At 38.7% G+C, this 25,094-nt stretch overlaps 1 protein-coding gene across 2 annotated transcripts in view; it reads left to right on the top strand.

Annotated features, from left to right (window-relative positions):
- The window catches only part of SORCS2 (sortilin related VPS10 domain containing receptor 2), a 761,685-nt gene that overhangs the window by 219,805 nt on the left and 516,786 nt on the right, over positions 1-25,094 (top strand). For both annotated transcript variants that reach the window (XM_075194428.1, XM_075194425.1), the window contains exon 2: positions 2,929-2,996. In XM_075194428.1, coding sequence (XP_075050529.1) covers positions 2,929-2,996 — 68 coding nt within the window. The remainder of the gene's footprint in view (positions 1-2,928; positions 2,997-25,094) is intronic.

Below are 25,094 nucleotides of genomic sequence, written 5' to 3'. Positions count from 1 at the left end.
ATTGGCGGGGGGCCGCCGACCCAAAACCCCCCCCCAAAAAAAAAACCCGAGAGAGAGCTGCTGCGCATGCGCAGCAGCTCCGTTTCGCCAGCGCTGTCCTATACAGCAGCCGCGGCGCTGTCTAAGAAGCGTCTGCGGCGGTGCTGTATACAATACAGCACCGCCGCGGATGCTTCTTTGACAGCGCCGCGGCTGCTGTATAGGACAGTGGCCACTTAGTTAGCGCAGGGGGGGGGGTTTCTAGAGACTCAGAAACCCCCCCTGCGTGCACCACTGCCTCTCTTCCACCTGCCGGGATACAACCCCACTTATTTCTTGTACACAGTGTCTGTCTCTGCTATTCCTATAAGCTAATATTGAAGACAGGACGGAGGGGCAGAGCGCTCATTCTTTTCTCTAGCTGCCACAGATGGAGTAGGCTTTTCAGGATAAAACAATCCATCTTAATAAATTGACAATATTTAATCCGCAAAAACTGGGATAACACCAGAGAAATTGAATAAAGCAAAAAAAACGTGCCTTTCTACGGCGAAAATTGGAGTTTAGGCTTTTCACATAATAATAAAAGACTCCAATATGTGAATATTTTACATAATAGTACATTATTATTATTAGTAGTAGTAGTATGTTCCTCATCACTATATGGTGAAAGTTTTTTATAGTGTGGAACTAAACTCTGTTCCGCACCTAATTTAGAATCAATGGGGTTCTTTAGGTGTCTGTAATTCCTCCAAATGACCTGTTTATTACATACATCTGGCGAGCAGTTTATGAGTACTAACCTTCCCATTCTTAGGTATTTAGTTATTTACTGGACACTGTGACATGTACAATATTGTGGGGCAGGACTTGTATAAACAGCACAATTGCTTTTGCGAATGTGTGTAGCTTAAAAGTCTGAAAAATCTAATGCATCTATCACCTCCATAATACGTGACATTGTTACTGTAATTACCTGGCAAACTGCAAACAAAAAATAAGTTTGGCAGTTACTTTTCATTCTTGTATAAATGCAAAAAAATCTTGGTATACATAAACTAATTATATAGCCTTTAATTGGACATTTAACAGAACATGTGAAATATTCCATGTAATATATGTGACTTATAAAAAACAAGATATTTCACTTAGGAATACTGTGGACAATGATTACTGTAACCATTACCATATCTAGGCTGATCTCATTGGATTACCGTTATTAGTACTAAATTTGGCTCTTAATGTGAGTTGCGATCAGGCCAAATGAATAGACTGCAAGATGTATGGCCAGAATCAGGCTTTCTAGGCTATAGGGAAATATATGAACTAACACATTGATAGCACAGTTATCTGGTGTTTGCTGCACAGTGAAAAGTGACTAGTCAGCTCCTTATTATGAGGCCAGGGGCAAGTGCAGATTTGTGGTGGGAGGTGGGGGGATTCCTTATGTAAATGGTAAAGTAGAATGAGGAATTACAGAAAAATGTAATTAATGCCATTCCCCCAGGGCTCATCCACATGAATGATTTCTCCAGAAAGCTCCTAGAGAAATAGTACAACACAGACATCTATTAATCTCTATGCTGCACCTCCTCTGTTGTTGACTACTACAATTCTAGGGCCTGATTCATTAAGGATCTTAAATGAAGAGGATCCTTATTTCAGTCTCCTGGACAAAACCATGTTACAATGCAAGGGGTGGAAATGTGTGTTCTGTTTTGCACATAAGTTAAATACTAACTGTTTTTTCATGTAACACACACATATCAACTTTAAATTCCAGTGTACAAATAAGCTATCAAGTTTTTGTGTGTTACATGAAAAAAACAGTTAGTGTTTAACCCTTCTTCAAAACAGAACACACATTTGCACCCCTTCCATTGTAACATGGTTTTGTCCAGGAGACTGAAATAAGGATCATCTTCATTTAAGATCCTTAATGAATCAGGCCCCTTATCATTATACTTATTCTTATCCTTATCCTTATCCTTATTCCTATTCCTATCCTTATCCTTATCCTTATTCCTATTCCTATTCCTATCCTTATCCTTATTCTTATTCCTATTCCTATTCCTATTCCTGGGCCTGATTCATCAAGATATGCAAACTCATACGCATCTGCTAAATGGGACTTGAGCTATGTAAAACACCACATACGCAGCGCAAACAGAGCAGATACGGCACTCAAAGTCAACTCATTCTCAAACTCCAACGCAAATATAAGGGTTTGCGTCACTCAAAGTATGAAACATGAGTTTGCGTACCTTGATGAATAAGGCCCCCTATTCCTATTCTTATTCTTATTCTTATCCGTATTCTTATTCTTATTCTTATTCTTATACTACAGAGCACTGTATTCAAGTTGTGTTTAGTTTGGAATAAGGTATGAGTTATTGTGTTTCCAATAATAGTACTAATGTTCACTCAACTAATGTATATACAAATCCTGTCTTAGTGATGTCTATAAAGATCATTAAAAATACATATTTAATTTGATAATGGAAATGCTTTGCAGCGCCACTAGGTGGTCATAAGCGTTATTGCGGGTTTCATCTTTCGGACAATACCTTTTGAATTGGGGTGATTCAAGCTAATCCCGCTCTCTTCCCCTTCCAAGGCAGCAGTGGAAGTATCAGCAGCTAAAGAGCTATATATAAAATCCTGCAAGTGCTACTGTAATAGTTGTCGCAATAATAAAACTGGTAAAAAAATATTTTTGAAAATTGTATTTGTTATAAATATGCGCTCATCAATAAATACAAATTACATAGAATTCTAAAGTTGCCTGTAGTATTGTGCAATATATTCATTTGAATTTCAATTACAGTCCTCTGTGAATTTAGGAATGACACTTATCCAGTGGATAACATGATAGGTAACATGTAACGTGGATTGTTGACTATTTTTGATATAGTTATCCTAAGATCTCTCTCTGTCTCTTCTTTACAGGTTATCCTGATACTGACTAAGTACTATCACGCTGATATGGGCAAGGTTCTGGAGAGCTCTCTATGGAGGTAGGAGATACTTCACTATCTACAAAGTGCAGAATGAGTCTTAGGGGCTGATTCAATTCCTAGTAATGCTCGGCTGCACACATTTACTACGGTTCCTGAGCACCTCATTGGGGTGCAAGGCAAAATCCGCAAGAGCGCACCCGCGATCGTTCCAGAGGCCCTCTGCTGGACATTGCTAGGAATTACATTGGCTCCTTAGAGTATTGTCACTGTCATGTAATTCTGTACAAATGTTGTAGGGTATAGATAGGAAAGAGAGAGAGAAGAAGAATTTTATTGGAGAACAGATATTTCAAATTGTTTGGAGATTATCTTATGGAGTGTATTTAGACATAAGACTAGACTAGACTCAATCATATGCTGTCACAATAGGACACTATATCTGACCTGACCACTGGATATGATCATGAAATAATTCTATTATACACTACACAGTATACTTTATGCAGATATCGGACACTACACCCCCAACATGTGTTGATCAATGGACACAATTATACTATTATTCTGTTACATACTGTATCTATATAGGCTATATTTCCAGAACATTAACACAGAAAAAAAGAGTACTAGCTATATAAGAAAAAGTGGATATAGTTCTATACATCTAAACATCTGTTATCTGGGACTTGTTGGAGTTCCATGTGGTTGTTTGATACAGAGATTGAGTTTGATATCTTGTATTTATTACCAAAAATTATTTGATCCTCCAATCTGCTGTTGCTTTATGTTGTAATACAAGTTTGTTTTATTATTTAATCATGGTATTCATATAGAGTTTGTATATATAGTATATAGAGTATGAATTCTGCCTTCTATAAAATGTTGATTCTTTGATAATTATTTTAATATATATATATATTCATACTAGGCCTGTCTGGGCTTATATTATACCTAGTTTCATGTTACTTCACGTGTCATTCTTACCACTTTCTGCTATTGGTGTGATTTCTAGAACATCACCTGATCACTGAAAATGATCATAATGCAATTGTATTCCAGTGGGCACAGGCATAGAATAGGACTCTACACCCCCAACATGACCTAACTAGTGATCTTGATCATAATACAATTGTACTACACATTTTACAGACACAGGTCTTTTCATCTACCTAATATGACTTGAGAACTGAACCTAATACAGTTATATTATATCATGTTATATCTACATAGACATAGTCCATTCCACCTACCCAGCATGACCAGACTATTAGAAGTGATCTTAATGCACTTACAAGCCTATTAGACATATATGTAATAATTTCCTAGCTGTGCTAAATACCCACCTTTATTAAATGGTAACGTTAGTGTGCCAAGACAAGCTATACTTTACAGTTGTTCAATATTGGACAACATAGTCCAGGACACCCATCTGAAGAACATATCTTAAAACCACGGAACTGTCCTACAACACTTCGGAAGTGTTGGTTACCGGATTCTCAGAGTGACTGAGATTGCTGCTTAATCCCAGTGTCAGACAGTAAATTCACTTCTACTCCTAAGAGTATAGTATATTTTAAGACTGAACAGACTATAGCACGCCTTTCATTGCTTGTTCCCCTGACGCTGCCCATTATTCCATGTCATGGGGATTTTCCAGTGTTCCATGCAGAACATTGACAGCAGCAGTCCATGCTGTGGAATGCTGGGAGCTTAAACATTGAATGTGAGATACAGGTATAGAGGGAGAAGGGACTGGCATGGTAGGGCCAGGATCTGGCAAGTTACGGCCTTCTGTTCCTGATAAACTGCCAGTTTATTTCTCTGTGATCCTCGGGCTGTGTTGACTCACGGCCACAATTATTTTCATATGTGCGGAAAATTATGACAACTGCAAACACATGTTTAAAAAATGCTTTACATAAATGGAATTCATAACTGTTTTTGTCCGCCTGACAATGGGTCTCTGTGGATTATAAAACCTTACATTAAATTGCTTCACCAGGCACATACGTTTTCGGTAATAATATTCTATGCAGTTTAAGATAGTTCTGATAAACGCATTTGCTGGACTGTTTCCTGTGCGCTGTCGCCTGAACTACATTCAACCTCATGGTGAATGCAAAATAAATGTAATTTTGAATCATGCACAATATGACGAAATAGGGGTGCTAGGATCTGGAAAACAGGTGTTTAGTCTGCTGGACCCCCCTTCCCATTTTTCAAAACTGTGTTTAATATTGCTTGGATTATATTATGTCTACCATGTATGCACATATGTCTATTATATAGTCTTAAAATATGCCAGGTATGGTTTATAAGCATGATGTTATCCGTGTTATTAGTTTTGTAATGCAGTAATTGTATTGCGATATTGGCATTTTGTAAGAGAGAATCTACACGCAAAGAATCCCATGTTATTTAGACTTTGCTTAGGCAGCAGAGAAAATGCTATCTTGATCAGACATTCCAAAAGTGGGGGCGTTTACAAATGAGCTGAAGACTGGGGAAAGTCCAAGGCAGCCCCTGCTAAAAAAAGAGACCTTGATAGAACAGACAAAGGGTGCAGGGAGAGAGTGCTGCAGCAAAGGCTGACTAGGAGTCACAACTTCAGGATCGTGCCTGTGCGGTTATCATGAAGTCTCCATGGAATGTGCTTTTCTTTGTTGGCCCGCAAAAAGCAGGAGTACATCAATCTCAGTCCGTACCAGGCTTGGCAGACAGGAATAGGCATTAAAGTGACTCACACAAAGACACTGGTGAGGAATAGGAGTGTATGGTTTCCAGTCTGGTGAACCCCCTGGTATTGTCACATGTTTGCTATTATTGTATGCTGTGTGTTACATAATAAAATGGTTCATCTTTCACACAGTATTAGCCCAGGGTATTTATTTAGCACACACTGCGCTACTCAGATATGCTTACAGATCTCTATAGAGAATTCTCCCACAGTACACACAGCATTCATCAGGGCCTGATTACCCAATAGGCTGACTAGGCTGCAGCCTAGGGCTCGTGGCTTTTTTTGGGGGGGGGGTCGCAAAATTGCTGGGGGGGGTGCGAAATTGTGACAGGGATAGGTATAAACTGAATTTAATTTTAAAATATAAGAGAATAGTTATTATCCAAAGTAAAAAGAAACCATGAAAGAACTGTAGTAAGGTATTAATCTTGATGTATTCCCATGGATGAAGGCTATGAGTCATCCTTGGGCGAGCACTTGAGGGTAAGCGGATAGGAGAGACAAGGATGGTGACAGGTACAGGTATAACAGCTCTCTCCCGTCAAATCTTGTTCATGCCTCTGTTCTGGTCTACAGTTCTGAGATTAAGGAAAAAAACAAATGAGTGATTGCCGTGACCCTTATAAAAAGCCAATGAAGCAGAGTTTTGAAAACATGGGAACATAAAAATTGGTGGGGGTTGCAGTAAAAGAGATCAGGTTTTAAATTAATGACAACGTAATTCTTACCTACCACATATTAGCCTGCTGTGGAAGGCGATGGGTGCTACTGGATTATTAGCTAAGGAGGCCTGAACCCTTAATCAGGCCCTGGCATTCATTGTGCCCTCTTAGATGATCCATGAGTGCAAGAAATTTGCAAGTAGCTGTCACGATCGCTGGGAGGGTATTGTGAACGCAAAGGAATCAACAATCCCCAGTCTTATTGGTGTTAATGGTGGGTTGCAGTTGAATGCACCTCAGGCTGAATGAACTACAGTAGCATAGCTAGACGTTATGGGTCTGATTCATTAAGGAATGTAAATGTCGATATGAGAGGTATTTTGCGTTAAATTGTCCTGCGCATGCCCAGGAACTAACTCTATGCCAGAGAACACAAATATATGCAATTCATCTTTGAGCGCAAAGGACACTTACGCCAACCTGCTTCATTTGCGGGACAAAGAAGAGAAGGGCTGTATGCACATAGTTAATGTACAGTAAGGGTGCGCCAAGCTCTGGTGCACGCAGCAGCGCCAGATTCAAGCTTTGGGCATCGCTAATGTTTTTCAATCATTATCAGTTGCTCCAGCTACAGGTCATGTGTAAGTGCTGATTGATAGTGATGACGGTTGCGTACGCATGCTAGATCATGTGTGTGCATTCAGAATGAATTGTAACAATGCATTTTATGTACAGTAGACATTAGTAACATCCTGATTAATGTATTTCATGTAAAAAAATATGAAAAAATAATAATTTTTTTTTAATGATTATTATTATTATTATTATTATTATTATTATTAACAGGTGCCGATAATTGAATACTGCTTTTTTCACTGTGCGTTTTGAAGGGACTTTATATTGAACATATGTATTGTAAGTGTCCTGCAGGCTGTTGTGTCTGTCTGAAAACGGCAAGTGCTGTATATGCAGAGCGTACCACCTAGACCCGTGTGAGCTAACAATTAGGCTGATTAAATATAGGGATCTGCTAATCACTATGAAAAATGGGCTGTCAGTATTAATGATACTGACTTCAAATTTGGGCCTGACCCTTGATGCAGGTTGATACATTTTTTTGTCTGTTAGTGCTCAGTGTCTTCCTTATGGATATAGATCAACTTCACTTCCCAGTGAATGAAGGTCAGGGCAGCACCTCACAGATGGCTCTACTACAAACCATTACTACAATACAGTTCCCCAATGTAAAGACAAGGCTGCTACTCCTCTCACTGCAGCAAGGGGGAGACAAAGAGTCCTTCGCACCTCTCTACCACTCCTGTCACTTCTATCTCCTAGAATAACCCCCTCAAATATAACCAATGCTAGTTTGGATGTCTTATATCCGTCAGCTCCTTTCTTGGCACCACAAAGGTTTTTCTTCTTTGATATATAGATCAAAGCCCGTGATCTTACGTTTAGTTGATTTCCCTTAAATTTCTCAAATGATGACTTTGTAATGAATTTTGCACATGGAGTCTCTTTAGCTCTCTATTTAAATATTTAGTTTAATAATCCTATTAATATTGACCTTTCCGCGGTCTCTGAAACTTCTATAAGAACACCCGGAAGAAAGGGATAAATTAACACCGTCATTACTTCCACAGCCTCTTACGGAGTAATTTGCAGGATGCTGTTTAGAACTTCCCTAATTGATCCTCATTAACTGGAACTGAAAATGAACAGATATAAAAGCATAAAAAATATATGACACGAATTCCAGTTTGTTGTATTTTTTTATTCAAAATTCCTGACAAGAAAGTCGCTTTAATTTTTTTAATTTTTACACAACTTCAATGGGAAATTCACCTTCAGACACCCACGCTCCCTAAGAGGGCCTGTTCACCGTCAAGTGGCCGTAGGGCTGGTTTGCTATAACAAAAATCTACTGAGAAGGTGTCATCGGTACAGCAGTTACTCAGCGATAAGTGGACTCCAAAAGCGTCATCAGCCATTACAATAAAGTAAACATGCTAAAAAAATTAAAAATAAAATAGTTTTAATGTTTTTAACTAAGGAAAAATGCTAAAATATAAATAAGAAAGCATTTTTCCGGGGAGGACTCTCTGCCGCCGCCATCCTGAGATGACGATAGCTATAGGAGAAGATTGGCGATACATGTAATACCGCCTATTTGTCCATGGCAAATAGGCTTCCCCGTGATATGCCTGGGGATCCTTCGCCCAGAGACCTCTAGCAAGAGCGATCACTGGTGATTGACTGCTATAGTCTTAACTAGAGATGCTCACTGACCCCCGTGAACTGGTTTTGGTTTTGGATCTGGATTAGCTTCGTGTTTTGGTTTTGGCAAAACCACCCTCGTGTGTTTTGGTTTTGGATTTTTTTTTTAAAATCCTAAAATATGCTAAAATCACATATTTTTGCTCTTTTTTTTTTGTTTCTACACTATTATTAACCTCAATAACACTAATTCAAGTCATTTGCAGTCAATTTTGACCACCTCACAGATCACAATATTATTTTCATACACTTTGGGACAAAGACTGCAGCAACCTGGCTGGATGGTAAGCGACAGAGCAATGACACAAACACACGGCAGTTCCTAGCACATCTAGGACACATTGGCACACAGCAGTGGCAGAAAAGAAAAGTGGTGCAAGATGGAATTGTCCTTGGGCCCAAAACCGTTATGTTGGATCTTAAAAAGGAATCAAAAAATTGCGAGATCCGACGACGTAACTATGATGTTTTGCCTCGTTTTCGATTCCGAGGGTGCGCGAAAGTAGCAAGCCGACTCGGCTCGGTGCTCTGATCCCCTAAGTTCGGGTGTGTTCGGTTCTCGAGGAACGGAGCGTGAGCATCTCCAGTCTTAACAGGCCCAGGGGCCTTTTTAAATAGGATGAAGCACTGAATCACATGAAAACTGGGCTTTCTTCTCTGTCTTAAATAGCCCTCTAAGTAGTGTCCATATATCAGGCAGCTAAACCTACCTTAGAAGAGAATGCCATACATGATTTAGAACTCACACCCTCACATTTGAAGCTTTCTTTGGGTAGCACGACGGTGCCTCTCTGTCCTACAGACTGGATTCATGTCTGAACAGTATTTGAAGAGATCATAAGACCACAAACCAAATGTGACTCTTCCTGGCCCCATTCTGGCAGGGGGTCCATGAGTCAAGAGCACCCCCCCCTCCCAATCTATATCATGATATTTATTATCTCAGTGTGAGACTGGTCATGTTCCCAGTTTTATTAAACCACGTACCTTTTAACTGAGGCTACCTTAAGACCTCTACCTTTTTCTGGAGACACAATTTTTGATCATTACCATTTAAGATTTACTACAAGTCAAAAAAGAATAAACGTCATTATCACATGGCGGACAATTGATCATAATGAAGGACAGGGCCCATTAAATAACTGCATTCTATCTACCTCCCGTGGCGATATATTTTATTATAGCTTTATACTTTAGATAAAAGACGTATCGAATAGATCTTTTACAATCTCATCACTATTTTCTCACCATCCGTTTCTGTTTCCGGGAATGTAATTAAGTTCTATTATTAGATAAATAAAAGATAACACATCCTATTAATAGCTGGGCTGCACTTCTGGAGCCCAGCCATAATGAATGAATCCTCATTATACAGAATTACAATAGCCAGTCAATATAGTATTATGTTTGACAATAATACTATGGTATAGCTGGGTTTTAACACATTTAATGGCTGTATGCTGATAATAAAAAGCACTCGAATTTACATTGTGGGTTGTGTTATTAAATCTGACACCAGACACTTTCTAAAATTAAAATATTACATGAAGGTGATCATGTTGTGGCACAATACTTGGGAGTTTTAATTGAATGGTAGCGAAGAGCTGGTTAATTCAGAGATGTTACCGAGTATCTGACGTCCAGTGCTGCAAATTCACACATATCTAACTTGCCTAAAGTCTAATTGCAAACCAAACTAATTATACCAAGTGTACATTTATAGCATAAATCCCCTGACTTATTTCCCCCGTCTCTCTGTGCCTTATCCCTTAATCTGCAAACAAATTACATGTGTCTGGACCGTCCTGAAAGTCTTCCCCTCACTTAGCTCAAATCACTGAATATATGAAACCGGCTCATTTCCAAGAGCCAAATCAGGAGCCATCTCTCTAGAATGTCAGATGACACAACATCATTCTTTGCGTCAGAGAAAGCGGAGAAAATACACAGCATTTATTACATTAAATATTCATTAATAGTTAGAGTTGTAGATTGGTTAACCCTGAAGGAGTTCTCTTAAATCCCCACATATTACACTGCACGTGGAGTTGATGTCCAGTTCAACAACAGCCTGATAACATATTGCCATGATGAGCAAGATTATATCATTGATTCTTTTGTGAGAATCCTGAGTTTATTAGAAAATAAGGGGTTTTTTTGGTAGAGATGAACGAAATGCGTAAAACCGTTCCACGGAGTGTTCTCCTCGTTCCACGAAATTTTGCACATTTTGGTTGCGGCTTTTGACCCTGGGATGTGGTTACTCTGGTGGTCAAGTGGTCAGCGAAGGCCATTCCACTTGCGTGCTCTCTGTATATTATGTAAATCTCTAGAATGCTCTCTGTATATTATGTAAATCTCTAGAATGCTCTCTGTATTGTATGTACATCTCTAGAATGCTCTCTATATTGTATGTAAATCTTTAGAATGCTCTCTATATTGTACGTGGGTCATTAGGAAGCTCTATGTATTGTATGGGAGTCATTAGGAAGCTCTATATATTGCATGGGAGTCATTAGGATGCTCTCTGTATTGAGTCATTAGGATGCTCTATGTATTGTATGGGAGTCATTAGGATGCTCTATATATTGCATGGGAGTCATTAGGATGCTCTCTGTATTGAGTCATTAGGATGCTCTATGTATTGTATGGGAGTCATTAGGATGCTCTATGTATTGTATGGGAGTCATTAGGATGCTCTCTGCATTGTATGGGAGTCATTAGGATGCTCTCTGTATTGAGTCATTAGGATGCTCTATGTATTGTATGGGAGTCATTAGAATGCTATCTGTATTGTATGGTAGTCATTAGGATGCTCTCTGTATTGAGTCATTAGAATGCTATCTGTATTGTATGGTAGTCATTAGGATGCTCTCTGTATTGAGTCATTAGGATGCTCTCTGTATTGTATGGGAGTCATTAGGATGCTCTCTATATTGCATGTAAATCTCTAGAATGCTCTCTGTATTGTATGGGAGTCATTAGGATGCTCTATGTATTGTATGGGAGTCATTAGAATGCTATCTGTATTGTATGGTAGTCATTAGGATGCTCTCTGTATTGAGTCATTAGGATGCTCTCTGTATTGTATGGGAGTCATTAGGATGCTCTCTGTATTGTATGGGAGTCATTAGGATGCTCTCTATATTGCATGTAAATCTCTAGAATGCTCTCTGTATTGTATGGGAGTCATTAGGAAACTCTCTGTTTTGTATGGGAGTCATTAGGAAGCTCTATATATTGCATGTAAATCTCTAGAATTCTCTCTGTATTGTATGGGAGTCATTAGGAAACTCTCTGTTTTGTATGGGAGTCATTAAGATGCTCTCTGTATTGTATGGTAGTCATTAGGATGCTCTCTGTATTGAGTCATTAGGATGCTCTCTGTATTGTATGGTAGTCATTAGGATGCTCTCTGTATTGAGTCATTAGGATGCTCTCTGTATTGTATGGGAGTCATTAGGATGCTCTCTGTATTGTATGGGAGTCATTAGGATGCTCTCTGTATTGTATGGGAGTCATTAGGGTGCTCTCTGTATTGTATGGGAGTCATTAGGGTGCTCTCTGTATTGCATGTTAATCTCTAGAATGCTCTCTGTATTGTATGGGAGTCATTAGGAAACTCTCTGTTTTGTATGGGAGTCATTAGGAAGCTCTATATATTGTATGGGAGTCATTAGGATGCTCTCTGTATTGTACATTGGTCGCTAGGATGGTCTCTGTATTGTTTGGTGGTCTCTGTATTGTATATCTATCACTAATATTGTGCACGTTATCATTCAAGACAATGTAATACCTGCTTTGTCTTGCAGTACATTTTGAGCATGGCGCATACATGCGGGTATTTACGTTTAATGTAAACAAAAACGGTAGCTTTGAAATTCTTGGTGCTGGTAATCCCAGTTTGACTTAAATGTATGTATTTTTAACAAGTTAACCCGTGCATGATACTCATGCATTCTAGTCAAATCAAGCTACTTAAGGTGTTAAAAAGGTTCTTGTCATGCATTTGGGCCATAGCCCAGGCCTCCTCATGGGAAGAGCGTTACTTCCCGACGTAAGCGCCCTTTTTTAACGTGGTTTTGTCCACATGTCACCACCTCATCATTCTTCTCCATCACCTCATCCTTCATTTTCATCGCCACATCTATCCAGATGTCTATCCAGACACAGGGATCTCTCTCAGCGATCCTGAGTATCACACTCCTCTCGCTCTGTCACCCCCGGCAACCACCAACCACTCCCCTCTCTCACCCCCGGCAACCACCAACCACTCCCAACTGTCACTTCTCCTTCAAGAAATATATATATATTTTTTTAAAATCTTTATAAACACTTTTAACAATTAACAAATTAAATTAACAAATTAAAAACATCTTAGTATACCAAATTTCAGCCCTTTCTGAATTTTTTTTTCCACACACATCAAGAATTTAGTAGGTCAGTGTATAACTCCGCCCAGCAGGTGGCGCTGCAGCTTGGTTTTATTTTTTACACACACACAGACAGACTAACACACGCCACTAAGCATTTATATTATAGATCCTTGAAAGTCATCCCTGCCCCCAACAAGCATCACAGAGGTCATCGGAACCACTTCTTCATCCGTCTACATGAGGTCACTTGCAGAATTTTTTCCAGGACCATGTTAATCTCCCTGAAGTGCTGACACCTGGTTGCCACGGGTTACAGCGCATGATTACTTTTTGCACCAAGCTTGTAAGTATTTAGAATGTCTTTCGCAGGCGTTTCATCTTTTTATTTTTACTTTCCGTTTTTATTATTTTTTTGCTAAAAAAATAAATCATGGCCCCCAAATCACACATTGATATGAATTTTCAGACAATCTACGACTTTGTTTACCAGAAGTTAATTGCTTAATTGTAGCTCCAAATGTGTCTGTTTGATGTACTGCCTGTGCGGAGGATTTCAGGCAGAATGCTAAAAGCTTCTGTTAAGCTGCAATATTTGTTATGTGTGCAGTCAAATGTATCTGCGGGTAAGGGAACACAGTCTTCTGCCTGCAGTTACTGTCAGCAATGTGTAAAATGGAATGCATTTAAGATAATAGCAAGCAAAAGATATGCCGGTCAATTTATTTTTTTCTCCTTTAATAAAACAATTTGCAAAGGCAAAAATTCACATTTTTCAGGTTAGTTCTTTGTGGAAGTGGTTCGTAAAGACAGTAATGTATACAGAAATGTAACTTTTAAAGCTTCTTCTTCTTCGATCACAGTAGTGTTGTTAATAGAAACACAAAACAAGGTGCTTGAGGCCCTCATCAAAGATACATGTCACAAGGGAGGAGGTACTGGTGTAAGTCCCAGATCATAAAATCAGAGTAAGGTAGATTTCTGGGACTTTCAATGCATTTATTCCCTTTTAAGAGTCTCTTGACTAGTGGGCATATATATTAAGGGCCACTCAGAATTGATCAGCATCGTTTATCTCTGTTTATCGCAGTGATAAAAATATGTAATTTTGACGCTACTTATGAACCTTGTCTCACCGTGGCGGTGAGACAGCAAAAAGTACCTGTCCTGGTGAGACATGTCATCCAAGAGGTAAGTTATGTGTGTGTGTGTGTGTGTGTGTGTTATTAACAGGGGTGAATTGCATTCTGAACAGGAGGCTTAAAGCAACGTAGGTATCAGGCAAAACTGCCTCGTCACTGAATTTCCTCTCCGGTGGGAGATCCCGGAGGGCAGGTGAAGTGCAAGTATCTGCAAATTACATCATTTTGTCCCCGTCCCCCACAACGCAATGTCGCTATCGCCTTGCTTCGTCATAGGGGAGGGGCCAAAATGATGCGATTCACAGCAAACCGTGTCACATAGGTGCCATCCTGCCTTCTTCACTAAGAAGTAGGCAGGGTGCAGGATAATGGTCTGCTCTTCCGGCGAGTTCTGGAGACCTACCTTGAACTTGAGAGTTTCTCAAACTTTCTGAGAGAGTGAGCAAGTATGATTGACACGAAAACTGGGTTAACGTTGTAAAAATCTGTGCGTTAACCCTTTAAAAAGTTGGCTGAACAAGATAAAGAGCCTTAACACTAATTAATGAATAAACCCCTATGAGTCATTTAACTTTCTAGTTTATCATCATTTATTTATATAGCGCCACTAATTCCGCAGCGCTGTACAGAGAACTCACTCACATCACTCACATCAGTCCCTGCCCCATTGGAGCTTACAGTCTAAATTCCCTAACATACACACAGCCAGAACGAGAGAGGCTAAGGTCAACTTAATAGCAGCCAAATAAACTACTGGTATGTTTTTTGGAGTGTGGAAGGAAATCGGAGCACCTGGAGGAAATCCACGCAAACACAGGGAGAACAAACAAACTCCACACAGAAAAAGCCAGGATCGGGAATTAAACTCAAGACCCCAGTGCTGTGAGACAGAAGTGCTAACCACTAAGCCAACGTGCTGCCCATAGTTGTCCTAAGGTTGGCCACACATGCTGTACCGTTGCTAGCTCCTTCAGCTATTTGGTTCATCTCATAGTGGTTTTTACAGACGTGAGGCCCGACAAGATTATTGTTTTAGCTTCTAGGAGCAGTATCTGATCGCACTTATGGGCTTTGAGTATATTCACGCATCATTAACCCCTTACTCTCATGAATTACTCTTTTAAAAGTTCTAATTAAGTACACACATAAACACTACAAATGTGGCAATAGAGATTTGTATCTGTGCAAGTGCATGGAATAAAAATAGGTACATATATGGGCAACAGTTTGCACCCCTCCTTCCCTATTCATAAATGACCCCCTTTTTCTCTGGAACCAGTAACAGCACTCAGTCTTGGCGGGGGAAAAATATCGCTGTGAAAATGTGCAGAATGCTGGTCGTGTTCATTGCTGGGCAGACACATCATGAGGATATGCATATTCATACCGTATAGTCATCAGGACCCATTAGCCACCTGGCCACCTCAAAGACTTGTACACCGAGCAGCTGTCTCCATTTTTATATATTTCAATATTTATTTGCTCTAACAGACAAACATTTGTTTTGGACAGTAAGTGGTTTTTTTTGGGATTCGCCATGATTGCCTGCAAATCATCCTGGGACATTGGACATATTGCATATATTGCTTGTGGTTTTCTTATATATGCACAACTGGAGTGATCAAGTAAAATTCTCCTGCATGAAGCCAGCAGCACTTGTTCTCTTGACCTGCTACATATGCAGCTTGGCAATAAATCAATCTTTGTGTGGAATTATACTGTGAGATGGCAGTTGTTCACTGTGGCTGTACAGTTCAATGATTTCATGTCAAAGTACCAGTAATTAGCTGCTATGCAGTCCGCCATAAGATAATGTGAGTACAGATGGATTCTACCCATTACACTACCCAAAGCCAACGCAGCAGAACAAGTGAGTATATACATACCCGATCTATGTGGCTGTTCTTGCTTTGTTTGGTTACATACATGCATAGATTATTAATATTAAGGAATTGTTGTATTCTAGACTATAATCAATATACAACTGGGCATGAAAAATATGTTTAATTATTTCATACAGTGTATTGTTTATTCAGATATGTAAAGTCTAACATTAGATGCAATTCAAACATTTTCTCAAAAGGCCCAACCAGTGTTGGGGCAATGGTTCAGTGGCTATTCACTTCGCGAGGAAACCTGAGTAGGAGACATAAGGATGACAACAGCCGCGGGTGCCCCACCTTCACAAAGGGCTACCGTCAGAAACTGCGGGGCCCAGTACAAATTAATCTGGCAGCCTCCCCACCCACCTCCCTCTTCGCCGTACATGCCCCCCATCCTCATCACAGTACGCACCCCCCTCATTACAGATCATGATAAAAAAAAATATTAAAAATAAAAATAGATTTACTTTTAAAATAAAATAGGAATAAAAATCAATATATATATATATATATATATATATATATATATATATATATATAATATGTAAACTTAAATAAAATAAACTAAATATAGGACATGTTCGTGCTATGAAAAAGGAGAAATACACACATATATATATATATATAATGTGTAGAGGAAATTTAAATATGTATAATATTAAAAATAAATGTAGCATTTGTTTCAATTATGAAGAAGACTAACATAAATATAAGGTTAAATATGATGAAGAATTAGGATGGAGAGAATATAAAAAAAAGAAAAGGAAAAAAGAGAGAAGGAGAGTTTAAATGTATGTAAGAGTGATGTAATGGCTAAGGATGGAGAAGTGGTGCTTGTTTGCAGATGTATATAGTAGTGTAATAGAGTAGGTGTCTACAGTGTGGATGATATTAGGAGGCTGACGTTGGATGTGTGAGGTAGGTGGGTGGGACTGGTAGGTATGTGGAATATTAGTGCTGGTGTCCGTGATAAGTGTGTGAGGTGTAAAGTATGTGTAAACTGTAAATAGCTTTAATGCTCTTAGAAGAGCAGTTCATTACTTATCTTCAGACTTTAGTGGTGGTCAGCGGTGGTTCCGCATGTAGCAGCGGCCGAACGTCTTCCAGTTCTGTTGCTCGGAAGGCAAATGCGTTCCAATAGCTGAACTTCCTGTTTTATGTAGAACGCACAACGACCGCTGCGTTCGACTGTCTCGATGGATGGCTGATTTGATTGTATTTTTGCTGGGGGACCCGACGTAAGTGGTGTGCAGAGTAAATTAGAACTTCATCAGGGAGGAGGGTCAGGGGTCTGAACAGTCCAGGGGGCCCGGGCAGATGGAGGGGTCTGTCCGGGCCCCCTAGTCTGTCTGGACCCCTCACAGCAGTACCTGCCGTACCCCCGCCCTGCCTTCACACCCCCGCCCTGCCTTCACACCTTCACTCTCAGTAACGCTCGATCACGCCTCCTCTGTACAGATCTGTTTTTTTTTAATGAAACAAAATGAGTGACAAAGATTTACATGACCAGGTTAAAAAGTAGAGCTGAATCATCCCCAATCCCACCCCCCAAAAAAAATACACATCAGGATTTGATTTGAGTACATCAGGGCGTGGTCCGTATTGTCACAAATGATAATGACCAATTAGAAAAAAAACAAAAAAAAAGTGGCGAAGCTAAAATATATGAATAATAAAATCAGTATAAAAGAATTTTTAAGCCACTGTTCAGACTTTTTTTTTTCCAGTATTTTTCTCCCCAGGAACTCACATGTCAAGTCACCCCAGTTTAGTGCTAAATAAAAATACTATTAAAAATGCAGGAAGTCCAGATTACTGTGACCAATGATTGATTTTCAGTCAGTTTCTTCTTAAAGTAATATTTCTGAGGATGGTCTGTTCAATTATTTGTGGAGAGCTGAACTGGACTGTCATGGGCTGATGATTTAAGATTTTATTTCCTATGGCCTTATCTGTTAACTTTGCCACATGCTGTAGAGCATGCTTTCTAAAACTCCTCCGGAATCAATTTATATGACACAATTTCAGCTGGACAGGAATGCTAGATAGGATTAAAATCTTGACATAACTTGGAAGTAGCACAAAAGAAACAGCTGCAAGGATTGAAGAGTCACACGGAGTTCCGAGTCGCTCATGTGGATCTTCCCCAACGTCCTCAGCACATCATGGCTTCCAGCTCTGTTTTTTGTCATATTGCTATTTAATGAAGCAGTAACGCATTAAAGATCCAGAGGACAGATATAAAAAAATAAATCGTGTTTCACATTTTGAAAGTTCTACCAGTTCATTTTAGTATTGATATGTGAACTAAAGGGAGTTATAATTAAAGGGTAGCTCCGGCTGAAATGTCATTTTTAATTAATTAATTTTAATTAATTATCAGCCTAAATAGCAGAACTCCGTGTTTCCATGCCACTGTTCTGGATAATTCCCCTTCGCTGTATCTCTTTTTTTTGTTTTCTTCCAGCGAACTGAAAGCAGTTTAAATTCAAAGAGAGCTGTCAGTTTCTAATACAGATACAGAACGCTGTCCGGTCAGCACCTTTGTTAGAAACTGTTATAGCAAAATATAACCGAAACACTGCAACGAAACGTGTTGCAGAGCTGGTAGAGGTGAGTTCTCCCAAACTGCTGTTATGGAATCACAATGGTCCCTCTGGTTGACCATGGTGGATCCGTAAGAGCTGGAGTTACCCTTTAATACAAGTTATTGTTTTAGAAAAATCAATTTTAAAATTTCCAAATATTGACTTATCTTATAATATTTCCTCTTTACCAAAGCACATCTGTGCTATTATATCACACACCAGGAATATTTCCAGTTGAACCCTTCATTTATAACTATAATTATGTGGTTAAACATGTTTTTGTCTCCTAAAGCAAACAAGATTAAGGGGTCTTTTTTCCAATGGCGCGATGAGCCATACAAATGAAGAAAACAGAAAATTCTCCGGAAAACGTCCATCGCATCTCATTGCGTTATTTGCTAATGGTACAGCGCAGGAGAAATCATAGTTTTCTCCTGCCATAAAACATTTAGCTTTTCTGGGGCATATTCAATTGTTGGCGTTACATGTAAAAGTAACGCGGCGAGCGCACTATTACTGTCATTGCGGTAATAGTGCGTGCAATTACCGTTATTACGGTACCTTTAACGCTGGATTTCAAATCCGGCTTAGTATTACTGTAATAATGGTAATACTCTTAACGCCGCGGGAAACGGCAACAATTGAATATGCCCCTCTGAATGCAGCCCCCAAATATAAATATATAAATATTGGAACTGGGAAACTATGCAATTTGCAAAGCATTCTGGAGCTAAACTTAAAATCCCAACGCCATCTGCAGAGACCCCTTTAAACTTACCCCAGCCTGAGTCTCACGCCTCCTCTGTACAGTTCTAAGTTTGCTGAAGCAAAATAAGTGACAAAGATTAACATGACCAGGTTAAAAGTAGAGCTGAATCACCCCCAAACCCCCCCCCCCCCAAAAAAAAAACCTTGTGCTCTAGGCTGCAGCCTAGTCAGCCTATTGGATAATGAGGCCTTGCCTAGTATGGTGTAAACTAGTTTCAAAGCAACCCCCCGTGCTGGTCATTCTAGCATCCCTCCTCAATTAGTGGGCAAGTCAGAATTTGATTTGAGTAAATCAGGGCGTGGTCTGCATTGTTATTGAATTTCCAATCAGGAATGTTGGTAGATATGATAATGACCAATTACCAAAAAATCCTAACGCCATCTGCAGAGATCCCTTTAAACTTACCCCAGCCTGAGTCTTTTCGCAATCATGACCTGCTTATGCCTGCACAGTCAGTAGTCAGTACTGATACAATAGATATGATAAAATAAAAATAAAATTGATACAATAGATTGAGCAATGGATTCTGATATCAATAGTATGGACAATGGATAAATGATCGGGGCATTCATAGCTGATGTGTCCTGTAGCTACACATTTTGCAATTATCTATTTTGCCCTCAATACACAGGGACATTATTGACGCACAGGTAACCAATCATTTGTCCACTATAGAAAATGAAAGAAAACATTTGATTGATCGCTTTGTGTTCTGCACAGTTTCCTGTATACAAATATAATGTCAGTATAATATGTACTGTACATGCAAATATTACAGTTTACATGCATCTAAAGGAGCATTTTGCACAGTGATCCTGTTTTCACATAATGTTATTTTGTTGTCCCGATTTTAGCATTTTTGTTCTATGCTCACACTCGAAGGTACGGCAAAGCCAGAGATACAAAGTGTGTGGTCTGTGCTGACTCTGCATCACTAAGCCCTTGTGCACCTTAGACAGTTGCCTCTTCTGCCTTACCCTAGATGCATCACTGAGTCTGTGCTATGCACGAAGCAAAGCAACATTGCTGTCTCACTCTATCGTGAGGCTAAATGACTAAATAATCTTTATATGATTGTTCGTATAAGTAAATGTGATGAAATCCAGTTGATTTTTTAGTAATGGTGCAATTTCTCGTTTGAATTCACTTCATTTACTATAATCTGATGGGACATCTGTGGACTATACAGAAAAAGCAGAACAATCAGTTAAATGCCAAGTATTGCAGCGTGTTACTGATCCCTCCAGAGTACATGGTTAAATAAATATACTTGAGTGACTACGGTGGAGAATAATAGCTGTGTGTTATATAGGCCGTCGTGGGACCTGGAGATTATTCCACTTTGTGTGAGTTTTGTGTGAGTTTATCTTATGACAAAATCATTCATTCATAACCTAACACTGTCTGTAAATGGCCGTATTCATCATGCAATTCTGATCATGCAATAATGACCTAGTGTAAAAAAAATAAAACCCCAATTTACTTTGCATTTATACCACTAGATTAGAGAACAGCTGCACAAAGCAGTATTTGAGGGCACAGGACATCTCATCTAGCATTATGCAGAGATATAGAAATGAAGTTGCAAATGAAAGAGGCTGGTCTAGAGAATGGCATCAGAAGGTGGCATGTTCCCCGGGTCTGCCCCTAAGAAAGGACAATACTATTATAGGTTAACCATGTGCTCTGGTTTTCCCTGTATATGTCTAGTTGTATCTGCTGCTAATCCTTAAACCATACTTGCCAACTTATGGCAAGTATGATCCGGGAGCCTGCTGGGGAAGGTGGGCGTGCAGGGGGCGGGGCTCTGAAAATTTGCGTCATTTTGGCCTCGCCCCTGTGACATAATGACCCAAACACCGTGATTCCCGGTGAATCGCGGTGTTTTGGATCTAATTCTACGCACTTCACTAGGAAGTGGGCAAATCCAGAAGATTGCCACACTCTCCCGGGAGTCTCTGAGACTCGAAATGTGGGAGTCTCCCAGACATTCCAGGAGAGTTGGCAAGTATGCCTTAAACTGGATTGTTAATACATACAGTATTGAGACTCCCGATACACATGAATTATTAGAATCATTGGGAATAACATCCTATAACTGTTTCACGACATTTGGTACGCGAAAGACTGCAAGGGGTAACTTTTATACTGCAGAATGTGTCAATGAAGATCACAGAGCACGATGACAGCAAGTTACAAGAAGGTGTGAATGTTGAAGGAAACCAAAAACTGAAATTTGTTAGATAAAATGCATTGTTCAGTATTACTGGGATATTCTATTGCAGTACTATTAAAAGTAAAAATAGAAAAACCCAGCGGTAACAGCCTTAAATTAAACTGAAGTGTAATGACTAAATTACTTTATTAATAGAATGCAATAACTTTTTTTATACACTACATTACTTGTAGAAATTTTAACAACAGAGTATAATGCATAAATAACTATAAGCCCGATTCATTAAGGATCTTAACTTAAGAAACTTCTTATTTCAGTCTCCTGGACAAAACCATGTTACAGTGCAAATTAGTTTTCTGTTTTGCACACAAGTTAAATACTGGCTGTTTTTTCATGTAGCACACAAATACCTGATAGCTTATTTGTACACTGAAATTTAAGGTTGATATTTGTGTGCTACATGAAAAAACAGTCAGTATTTAACTTATGTGCAAAACAGAATACTAATTTGCACCCATTGCATTTTAACATGGTTTTGTCCAGGAGACTGAAATAAGAAGTTTCTTAAGTTAAGATCCTTAATGAATCAGGCCCTATATTATCAATCACTATATTAAAGGAACTAAAGAATTTCTTTATACACTACAATATATGTATAAGTTCTTCCATCAAAGTTACATTGCTGGGCATGGTCCCCACAAGATGCACTGGTATATGTGGCTGCAAACAACGGTCATAGTTTCCAAACCACCCAGCAGTTCATCTGTTCCAGGTTACCCAGCAGGTGCACAGGCAGAGTTCACTAACTGTCACAGTTTCCAGAGCAACCAGCAGATGCACAGGTGTAATGCCAACTGTCACATATTCCAGAGGACAATAGTAATGCATTGGTAGGTGGACGTTTTGTGAAATAACTCCAAAACGATGCCAATACTTTTCTGCAAGTCTACAGTCCAAGACTTTTAATTAGGTATATGATATGCCCTGCTCAGACAATGGCATCATAGAAATATGTCACTCATAAAAGTCGTGCTTATCCTATTAATATATAGATATCAGCTACTCATTTCATTACAGACTGCTGCAAGTACTCCCACATTTTTAGGACAGTATCCTAAAGAAATCTGATGTAAGTCAATCCACATAATGAATTTCTGCAAGTCCGCCAAGCTGTCAGTCACTCTCTGCTTGCTCAGAGAAGTTTGCTCCTAATATGGTAACCTGCTCTAGAGGAGTGAAAGAGAGCATAGTGGACATATTTCATTAAGTATAAGCACATCAAGTGTTTCAGGCATATTATTCAACTCGGTGACACACTGCCTTTCATTTATTTATTATTTATGTATTATCATTGATATGCATTCATGTTAAATGGCTTTTCCTGTCCATTAAATATGTATGGTTTTGTAGAGAACATAATAATTCTTCCTGAATAAAACAAATTTCCCCTGTTTCAAAAGAAGAGCTTAGTGATGTCTTCCAAGCATCCCTGCTGCCAGTAGTACCCTCCAAAGCTTCCGAGATATGCTGCCAAACCCTCCGAAAAAATTAAAATCAGTATTTTTTTTAAAAATGGCGATATACACTGAAAACACGAGGCAATATTCATTCACCCACAACCCAATGTATACAGGTCAATATATATATATATATATATATATATATATATATATATATAGATATATATATATAGGGATTTTCTGAAGTTTACAATATTTTGGAGCAGTGTGATCCAATTTTCAGCAGAAATAACAAGTGGAGACATCCAGGTGGGTCCCGAGTTCTGGCTCCTAAATTTCACAAACTTATCAATTTCAGGTTTTCAAAAATCTCCATTACAACACTTAAACAATGCAACAAAAGCAGTCATTCTTTTGCTTTGGAAATCTACAATATCCTGTATTATAACTTAATCAAATTATGGTTTGATTTTGCTGCAGTTACATGTATGAAAATATAAATAGTGCTTCAATATTACTGTAAATATTGTTAATAACACTTTTGGTTGCAGGTGCTGGCATTCAATAAATAAAGAGTGCATAAAACTATATTTTTATACGGGTATACACTCAAAAACCAACACACAAAAAGGTATAACATATTCTGATCTCAGACTAAAGCTATTGACACATGCAAACAGGACTTTTGCCCAATCTGGTGAATCCGGAACCTGGAATCTGTCCCAAGCAGGGCAACTCCCATCCAATTTGGTCAGTAACATGGATTGACGGATTAGACACTCATAAGATCCTGGATTGGCTAATAAGTGAACTGCTTAAAGCTCAGCAAAAAAAGAGTTTAAGGGGTATATTTACTAAACTGCGGGTTTGAAAAAGTGGAGATGTTGCCTAGAGCAACCAATCAGATTCTAGTTGTCATTTTGTAGAATGCACTAAAAAAATGACAGCTAGAATCTGATTGGTTGCTATAGGCAACATCTCCACTTTTTCAAACCCGCAGTTTAGTAAATCTAGCCCTAAGTGTATCAATGAATGTATTTTATTACTAAAAATATTGGACAGAAAAAAGGGAAAGTGGGAAAATAAAATCTCACTTTACAACTTGTTGATCGGTTTTGAGGAAAAAGGTCTGTATAGTTAGAGAATAGGAACAATTTAACAGGTACTACTGCTCAGCAAATGGTACGTTACCTGCCAGAGACCATCCATTTGAGGGCTGTGAGTGACCACAATACATCTGAATACTGCTTAGGTCACATGATAGGTCACATGACCTTCAAATTTTCAACATGAAAGAAAGAAGGGTTAATAAATAGAATTTTTCGCTCATTTTCAGCTAAAAGCCTCATAGTCAAAGAAGAATACACTGCTGCATGAGAACTGTCCATTCTGAGTCTAAGATGATTATATTTCGGAGCTTTATCTCACAGTCCCACATGCCCTCAGAGTACAGTGTACTGCACACTGCATTCTTTAAATAGGTTGTAAAGTATCGTGATTAAACTGACTCGATGCTATTAATTTTTGCCTTTAATTTAGTGACATCTACTCTTCATACAGTTTACATATATCTTTGTTCAGTGACTCTGCAGCAATTTATGTTTTCACTTAAAGTTGACCTTTTGCTGATGTCAGTGACAAACAGTAGTAATATATCACTGTGGTAGAAGGATTACAGTGCAAACTATGTTCTTGTTCTGCTTCAGACACCCGTCAAGGCATGATAGATAGATAGATAGATAGATAGATAGATAGATAGATAGGCAGATATGAGATATATATAGATAGATATGAGATAGATAGATAGATAGATAGATAGATAGATAGATAGATAGATAGATAGATAGATAGATAGATAGGCAGATATGAGATATATATAGATAGATATGAGATAGATAGATAGATAGATAGATAGATAGATAGATAGATAGATAGATAGATAGATAGATAGATATGAGAGATAGATAGATAGATAGATAGATAGATAGATAGATAGATACATAGATAGATAGATAGATAGATAGATATGAGATAGAATGCTATATAGATAAATAGATAAATAGATAGATATGAGATAGATTA

The sequence above is a fragment of the Mixophyes fleayi genome, chromosome 1 (assembly GCF_038048845.1).
Source record: "Mixophyes fleayi isolate aMixFle1 chromosome 1, aMixFle1.hap1, whole genome shotgun sequence".
Classification (NCBI taxonomy): Eukaryota; Metazoa; Chordata; class Amphibia; order Anura; family Limnodynastidae; genus Mixophyes; species Mixophyes fleayi.
This window is presented reverse-complemented; position numbering and strand designations above follow the sequence as displayed.